The sequence below is a fragment of the Uranotaenia lowii genome, chromosome 2 (assembly GCF_029784155.1).
Source record: "Uranotaenia lowii strain MFRU-FL chromosome 2, ASM2978415v1, whole genome shotgun sequence".
In the NCBI taxonomy this organism is placed as follows: domain Eukaryota; kingdom Metazoa; phylum Arthropoda; class Insecta; order Diptera; family Culicidae; genus Uranotaenia; species Uranotaenia lowii.
In genome coordinates this window covers 31353793-31363200 of record NC_073692.1, presented here as the reverse complement: position 1 = coordinate 31363200, position 9408 = coordinate 31353793, and the positions used below count along the sequence as shown (strand labels likewise).

The 9408-nt window shown below is 43.7% G+C and overlaps 1 protein-coding gene across 1 annotated transcript; it reads right to left on the bottom strand.

The window, feature by feature from the left end:
* Positions 1-1450: 1450 nt before the first annotated feature.
* LOC129745001 (fatty acid synthase-like) lies at positions 1451-8982 on the bottom strand. Its single transcript, XM_055737827.1, has 6 exons — positions 8476-8982; positions 6456-8420; positions 5973-6393; positions 3723-5873; positions 3311-3660; positions 1451-3250 (listed from the first exon to the last, which is right to left on the bottom strand). Exons 1-6 carry the CDS (start codon positions 8907-8909, stop codon positions 1567-1569), a joined length of 7005 nt encoding a protein of 2334 aa, XP_055593802.1. The 5' UTR covers positions 8910-8982; the 3' UTR covers positions 1451-1566.
* Between the last annotated feature and the right edge of the window lie 426 nt (positions 8983-9408).

The window sequence follows — 9408 nt, the reverse complement described above, 5'->3', positions numbered from 1 at the left end:
TTGGCGTTCTGTCCCTGTAAATTACCATCGCCGCTCAAAACCAAGGAGATGCGGTCTATCAAACTAGCAAAAATCTTTCCGGTGCTGTTGCCGAAGATGATCGAGGAAGTTATAATTTTCATTTGTCCCGCAGCCGAGGAGTCCATCACTTCCGGCGAGGATCAACCTAGAATACGGAAACAGTGGTTAATATCGCATGAAATATCATTCAATTAAGGGGAACAGGGTTCTGGAACTGCTCTTCCTCTGTTCCGTTCATACCGTTTTGGGTCCATCGGTTTTCGCAGACCTTCTACACTCATATGCAGGGATAATCATTTTTGTGTATAAATTCAGCTGATTGAAAAAATCATCTCTATAAATATCTGGTTTACCAGAAATGTATGGTTGAATCTATTATATTTGTAGTTGAATGCCCGAAATCAGTTATACAATTTTAGTTGAATCTATCATATTTACAATTGAACCAATTATATACCTCACAGTTTATAGTTAAATGTGAGAGGTCAACCAAGAATGTATAGTTGAACCTATTATATTTATAGTTGAATGCCTAAAATCAATCATATAATAGGAAGCTTCATTGAAAATCGAGTCTACCAACGGGTGTTCCACAGGTTCCCATACTCGGATGTCAAATAAAAGCTAAGTAGATAACGAAAACCAGATTTTTTTTTCAATAATACAAGTTGTCAACGAAAATCTTAGCTGATGTCTAGTGATAGCGGAAGCGACTGATTGTAAATAGTGAAGGACTTTTATCAAATAATTATTGTTCAATCTTTAAAAGTAGTAAAAGTTGTTGGTGAAAAACTTACCCAACCCTAAGATAATGAAAATGAATTCCTTAAAATATCGACAACAGGAATAGTAATCGAATTTAATAGCAAAACTCATTGAAAACGTTTGTTTACAGATTATAATACTACGACAAATGAGCGCGATAATTTACGCTTAATATACGCCATAGATTTGCATAACATTAGATGAATCAGGTTGAATGTTTGATCTTGCATGTTTCGTAATTTTCTTTTGCGCTTTACCTCTGCCACTTTCGACTGGCTTGCTGAAACAGGCTATTGGTTTAATTCTCTTTGAAATGTATTGGGAAATGCGGAGTGATCCTAAGTTTTCTCAAAACGTCATTGCGCAAAAAGACACAAACATCTCTTCAGGAATATTTTCTTTTTATTAATGTGAGCAATACTCGTTTAACTATATTATTTAATTTGTTTTTTGAGAATTTAAAAACTTATTTTCTCTCTGTTTTATTTTCAGGAAAAGAACGACCTTGAGCTCCCGGTAAGTAATTTCAAGCCCTGATCCAGCCTATTCCTAAGCGAACTTTTTTTCAAAGGACCAAGCTGAGCTTGTTCCTCACAAAACAAATATCAGATAATTTCAATACAAACTAACCATACTTTTTTCTGAACATTGGAAATGAAACATGTTATAAAAATCGACTTTGTTTCTCATATGAAAAACATCGTTTATTTGGCATTTCAACCGAAACTGTATGTACATGTGTAAATAAAGTTGTGAAATGACAGATAATTTATTGTTCGTTTATAATACTTCAGTATTGAAGGTATTTATCAAATTCACCAGAATGGGATTCTCCAGCATCGTTACGTGACTACCCTCGATGGTACGAATGTCAATCTCTCCCGTCGTATAGCTCGACAGCCCGTAGTCATCGTCGGCATCCGCATAGCTGACTTCCGTAGGACGCACCAAGGTTATCGGAACATCCAGAGGTTGATCTTCATCTAAAGTGTTAGTTAATGTGATTTTCACCCTTTTGTACAGAGCTGTTGTCATTTGGCGAACATAATTGGCCGAGTATCCGGTTTGGTCGTGGGAAAGTTCAATGATCTTCTCAATTTGCCCTTCGAAGGAAGGCGCGTTCATAATGGAAACAACCTTCTCCATCGTTATGTTGGGGAAAACTATCGAAATAACGACTGCCAATAATCGCTTCTGAATGTCCTCGTCTGTTGGATTCTCGTTTAACGATTTCACCGAAAGCTCCTTCAGGAATTTGGGTGACCCATCTATAAGCAGAAGTTGCCCTTGCATTCCTTTGGCCTGGAGACGTTTTACGATTTCTATAGCAATGATCGACCCAAACGAATATCCCACAATGGAATAGGTTTTGTGTTTGCCGAAGAATTCTGAATACAGTTCGTCAATAACGCAGTCCACTATCTCCGGCACGGTATTGGAGGCGATTGTACTCATCAGCTGTAAAATAGCGACCGGAGCATGAATTCCCTTTGCGATTTCGTTCCAAACATTTCCAGCTACACCTTCTGCGCCCGGGATGATCAGAATTGGATTTCCATTTCCTCCGGCTGATTCCAAATGCAGAATTGTTTTTTCACTGTTTTCTTCATTGCCAAGATTCCTGAACAACATCTGAATACCAATTTTAGTGTTTTCATCTTGGTTGTCATTCGACATAGCTTTCTTTTCTTCGTCGAGCTTTGTCAACTTTGCAAACGAAAGAACCCGCAGTTCTTGGGGTGATAAAACCAGATCAAAATCTCGCTCCAACACCTGTTTGATTTCTACTGCCATCAGTGAATCCATACCGATATCTGCCAAGGTACTTTCCAGCGAGATTGATTTCAGATCCCTAATGTTCATGATATTCATAACAGCCTCGATAGCATTTTTAGAAGTTCCTAGACGCTTCTCCGCAACGACCATGCTGGCCACCAAAGGATACTCGCTGGTCAACAGATAATCCATCTCTCGAAGGCACGAAGTTATACGTTGCTGCAAGGTGCCTCCAATTTCCATATCGATCTTGTCCTCGGCCATATCTGCTACCAATCCTACATCGCCAACAGCGCCCCACTGAATTGCTTTGGCCGGTAGACCCTCCGCATGTCTACGTTCAACAATTCGTTCCATCACCGAGTTCGACATTCCGTAGTTGCTTTGGCCCGCATTGCCTCGACCACAAGACACGCTGGAAAAAACTACGAACTGCTTCAACTCCGGACACAACTCTCGACTCCACTTGTCCAAAAATTCCGTAGCTTTAGCTTTTGGACCTAAGCTGTCGGCAAAAGTTTCCTCTGTTTGGTTCTCCAGAATTGAGTCTCGAAGACGCACCGCAAGGTTGTAGATCATCGATACGGACCCTAGTTTTTTGGCTTCCAAGATGAGATCTTTACAACCCTGATCGGTAGTTATATCAGCTGTGCAAATTTTTATCTCAACTCCATATCGCTTCCATGTTCTGAAATTATCAAATTAATGTTAATAACAGGGTATTGGTTATTGATTCCATAAAACCTACTCAATTCTGTAAGTTTGGTATGCTTTCGACAAGCCTCTGCTCGAGCTGAGCACAAGTTTTCGACAGCCTCGCATGATCAGCCAATCAGCAAGTTCCAGCCCGAAACCACCGAGGCCTCCAACGATGATGCTAACCGCCTCCGAGTGGCAATGGACTCTCGGGAAGTAAGGTATCGGTATCGTCTCTAGGTCCGTTTCGTTCTTCCGAACCTTGAGCAAAACTTTACCCATGTGTTTGCCACTGGCAAGGAATCGGAACGCCTTCTCCAAATCACATGCATCGAATACGGTAGTTCGCAACGGTTTAATGATGCCAGCTGCCAACGCTTTTGTCAGTTTGGCGTGTAGATCCTGAGGGATGGATGTTTATAATTGTTAAGAATTGTACGGACATATGTTTAAAAAAAACTCACCGTCCTACGTAAAGAACCTTGCTTAAACATCAAATCCAGCATGACACTAGTGAATGTTATACCCTTTTGGAACAGCAACATGCTAAGCTTCGTATTCTTAGCCATGTCATACTTTCCTATTTCCAGAAAATGGCCTCCATATCCCAAGCACCGCACGGAAGCGAGAAGCTTCTCCTCAGATAGAGAGTTCAGCACGTAATCAACGCCTCTACCTTTGGTTTGAATCTTAACCATCTGCTCAAAGGAAGTGTCTCTCGAGCACCCAATTTTCTCCGGATCTAGATCTGGGAACAGATTTAGCAGATAGTTTTTCTTTTCTGCTGTGCTAACAGTGGTGAATACTTCCAAGCCGTGATACATGGCCAAGTTGATAGCTGCCAATCCAACACCGCCCGAACCAGCATGGATGAGAATAGATTTCCCCTTTCGAATGTTACTGCACATATCGAATGCCATCAAAACGGTCCCGTAAACAATTGGTGCAGTACATGCTTCCTCAAGGGTCCAGCTATCTGGCACCTGCCATATCAGCTCTGGATCATACTTCACCTTTGTTGCCAACGCTCCCGTATCAACAATTCCCATGATACGTCGCCCATCTTCAGCTATGCCAGCGAACTCAAAACCTAGCTCACACTCCAAGTTCAAACGATCCATGTTCATAGCATCCGAAGATATTCTACCGGTTGCGATCATTACATCTCTGAAGTTTAAAGAGCAAACCGAAACAGTACAGATGTTTGAATCGCCACCGGGTTCATTCCACTTCCCATCGAACCACATCATCGATGAAAGATCTCCTTTGTTGAAACAATTGGCGTAGCAGTGATGTTTGACCGATTTTGTGCGCATAGCAGGAGGAAGCAATGCATGCCGGTAGCTTCCCCAGTGTCCATCTCGAAATACGTTTATTGCCAACCCTAAACCCAACTGTTTCGCATAGAAAGGCTTCGATAAGTCAAACGCAGGCAAGGTTGGATCATCGAGAAATACGCAGCGAACTCCTTGCAGCTTCGGTTCCTTCCGAATGCAGTTGACCAGTCCGATCACCCCCGACTTCTGGTCGTTCTGTGAGTACAAAACTACCGGTCGCAGTTTCACCGCCTGCTTCAACTCCGGTAACCAGCTGAGGTTGTTTGAATCAACCTTTATAACGGTGGGTGTATCGCTCAAAGTTTTGCTTATACGCTGCAGCAGTATCAAGCATTCGTTCGTATCGACGTGGAACGTGGCAACGTGGACAAACTGATCTGGAACCTTGACTGATCGCCAATCGAAGCCGGGAGCTTTCCGCATCAGGATGTATCCATTGGGCAGAAGACACTTTGGAATAGATTGTTTCAAGTCTTCATCTGTTAAAACGTTATCGGTAACCAGGAAAAGTAATTCGGTCGTCTCCGAGAAGTGTTTCGCTTCAACGGTTATGCTATCCAGCTCAATTTGTTGGGAAGAAAGTAGGGTAAGCTTAGTGCGAACAAGTGGTAGATCGGCAACCGCTTCTCTGAATGCCGGCAGAATTACTGACAGGCTCGGGTTGTGGATCTCGGCGACGGTTATGTTCAAAGACATCACGTTCTCCAAAGCCAGCTGTACACACATCCGAATGGCTTCCTTCTCCGAAACGACCGCCTCCGAGTGATAGGGAACGAATTGATATCCCTCCAATACTGGAACACCAGGAGGACTTCGACGTGCTATGGTGTTCACCTGTGGATTCGATATAACCACTCCTCCACAAACGGTCACGTTAAGGTGTGTGTTACAGCGCGCCGTGAAATATTCACAACCATCTTCCATGGATTCCATAACCGCAAAATGAAGCTTCGGGTCGATAGAAATTTTGTCGATTGCTGTCGGGACCATCAGTGCACGCGTATCGATTCCAATGATTCCCAGCTGCAGCAAACAGTCCAGGAACGGAACCCAATGACCTTTCCACTGAATCTTGGCGGATGATGAATCAGATCGGGCCTCTAGTACGGATCGGAACAAGCCTCCATAGTGATAGCCTCGTAGTCGAAGTTCCTTGTAGAAATCCTTCGTAGGAAGAACCACTGAAGGTCGCTCGTTTTCCTCGATGACCGGTACGTTTGTAGTTTCTACCAGCGGTTTAGCGTAACCCGTGACCACAACCGTATCGCCTTCGAGTACCTTTGAAATATACAAGAAACATGTGTTTTTTCATAAGCCAATATTACAGTCAGTTACCGATCGTAGACAGAGTCAGTAACATCCAATATCCAAACGTACCTCGAAAAATCCGGAAACAATCTGCATCAGTACGCACAGATTCACCGTTTGCTGTTTAGTGATCGTAGTTGCCCTCAGAAACTGCACATCTGTAAATTCCACTGGTAAACCATTCAACTCTCGGTGAGCCATGTAGGCCAAAAGATCCCAGACGAGCAACAGGTACCCGGTAGCTGGGAATAGCACTCGCCCATCGATACAGTGGCCATCGATGTACGCAAAATCACGAATGCCCAGGGATATTTTGTACGAAGCAATTGAAGATTTGGAGGTCTCGTCCCAATTGTATTGAACCACGTGCGCCGTCTCCCGATGATCCCATCGATGGAGCGGTGCGATCATTGGAGTTCCTCGTGATACTGGAAACTTTACTTCTGGGTAAAGCCGCGCGATGCTCTTCGTTTTGGACACCATGTGTAAGCTAAAATATTTAATTTAAAGTAATTACTCAATTCAATTATTTTACAAATTTATCATACTCACTGTCCAACCTGCGTGAGGAAATTCTGTACCGGGTCAGAGGATCGACTGCCTCCAGGAATGTTCAAAGGTTTTCGGTTCAGGACGTTAAGAACATTCTCCAAAGAGTCGCTTCCGTTGCCCATCAGCACAACCACGTGCTTTGGAATTTCATCCAACAGGTTTGCTATCGATTGGGGCATGTGAATGGTTGGGGTGTGCAGGACCGAGGGATTTGATCCAAACTTTGAGTTGATCCATTTGCTGGAAGGATTCAAATTACGCGAAAACACAGTGTTGACCGTTTGTCGGAGTCTGTTGACCAGGGATGCGCTTTTAGCCGACTCACATCTCAAGCTGACAAACGGTAACTTTTCCACGATTGATTGAGAAGAACGAAGCTGCTGTATTTGTAGGTTGATGAACTTCTCGTGACCACTTATGATGCCAAAAGTTAACTTCTCATTCATCGGCATCGGGGGTAGCAAGGTTCGATCAAGCTTGGAACTAACTTTAACCAAGGCCGACATTTCGTAAATTGTGTCCAGCTCTGCATACACCAAACCATGCCAGAATGCTAGTTTCACAACTTGCTCCAGGGACAAACAGCCATCGATGTAGGCACAGGTGAATTGTCCAACTGAATATCCACCGTACAGATCAAACTCAACTCCAATTGATCGCAGAATTTCTACTGTTGCTAACTGAAGCACCGTAGTTCCAACCATATCGTAGAGAACTTGCTCCTTCACGGTAGGTTGTTTGTGTAGATCAAACTTGTAGCTGCGTAGATGGCTGTCACACTCCTGGAATACCTTCTCTATCTTAGGGAACTGTCGTAGCGCGGTTAGTTCTTGACGCCAAAATACGTTAACACCACCAAAAATTACTAACAATGGAAGAGGTTCCAAGAGAATTCGATCAATGGCCTTATTGTGAAGAATTGCTGGTTGAGAATCATTTTTGGAGTATATACCGAATCCACGATAACGATGTCCAGGAGTGTGCTCTTGTTGAACGTTATAAAGCAAAGCGATGAACTCTGCATCAAGTGGTCGTTGAGAAACATCATTGAGAATCACTTCAACAGCTTCCTTTGTTCTTCCCGACCAAATAACCAACCTGGGAAGATCATCTTCGGGTAAACCATGATTCTTCTTCTCCAACATGTTGCGGCATAGTAAAGCATGTGAATTTGCCCCTCCGAAACCGAAAGAATTAATTCCTACCAACGGTCCAGCCAGGGGTATCGCTTCGTGGACAACTACCAAACGGCCTTCGACAAGCGAAGGAATCGTAGGTCGACTCTCGGTGAAATTGATGTTAGGTGGAATCATATTGTTCTCCATAGCAATCACACATTTCGCGATCGAGCACACTCCTGCTGAAGCCTCGGTATGACCAATACTGGACTTCACAGAACCCACTGGTAGAGCACGTTTTCGACCTGTGCAATATATTTTGTCCAAGGCATCACATTCTTCCGGATCACCTACAAACGTTCCGGTACTATGCGCTTCAACGTAGTCCACAGCAGTTGGACTGATGCCAACTTCATCGTAAAACTCCTGCAGCAATCGCTGTTGCACAACACCTGATGGATACGTAATTCCTTCAGCTTTAAACCCATCACAATTGGTTTTGCTATGAACTACTTGTGCGTACACTCGTTTTGCATCCTTCGCTTTCTGCAAATACACGGCACAGACAGCTTCAGCTCGAGAGTAGCCAGAAGCATCTTTGTCGAAGGGTTTGCAAAAACCGTCCTTCGACAAAACACCCAACAACGCAAATTGATATGTAATAAAAGGATGCAGCGTCAAATTCGTCCCCATCACAATCGCAGCATCACACTCTCCGTTCATGATACTCTTGTACGCAACATCCAACGCGTACATCGAGCTACTACAGGCCGTATCAATCACATGCGTTGGACCTCTCAAATCCAGTGCGTACGACACTCCATTGGCACACTGAGACTTTGCACATCTACAAAAAATCCTCAATTGGTATCTTGAATTTCACAACCCATATAGCAACTTACCCCAAAATCCCCAAACCCTTAGGCGGACGAGATCTATAGTACATTCGCACCTCGGTCTCCGAAAAACAAATCCCACAGTATACGCCCGTTCTTGAACCACGAATACTCTCCGGATTGATTCCGGAGTCCAAGACGGCTTCGTACGCATGCTCAATCAACATCCGCTGCTGCGGATCCATCGTATCGCGTCGTCGCCGATCGAAACCGAAAAATTCACCATCGAACTTGTTCAACTTACTGATCTTCCCCGTTCTTCGCGGCATATCCGGCATCACATGCTTCCAACGGGTCTCCAAATCATCCACCAAATCCCTTTTGGCGTACAAATTCTTAGCAAATTCAGCCACATTATCCGACTTCGGAAACCTCCCGGAAATACCCGAAATCACGACTCTTTCACCGACTGCTGCCATATTCCGCTTTTCAGAAGGCATCGTTTCACTTTACTTCCCCGAAACAATTTTCTGGATCACAACCTAAACAACGGCTAGAGCAGTGAACGCTGACAACGGTGAACAAATTGATTCCGAACTTCCTCTGGCTACCAATTTTATAGGCCCACGGCACCCCGATCAACCTGTGCCAGTAGCCTAGTCGCGAATTAGAAATTCTAAACTTCCAAAGGATACTCTTTCACCTTACGCCTCTAGTTGTCCATCGATTGGCGCATAATATTGGCACACAAATTTGTAAGAAAATGAGCTACAACGCGTGATCGCGAATGCAAATGAAGCAAAATATGATTAATAACTGATTTGCTGTACACCAACTCGATGGTAATTAGGCTAGGCTGGTGAATCCTCTAGCTAAACGGACGGACCAAAACATGGTGCTCGGAACTACGACTTCCATTAATTATCACACTAACTGCAAAGGGTAAATTTTGTTTCTAGAAGCTTTGCAGTGGTTGTTTTGCTCTGTTTGGAGATAGGT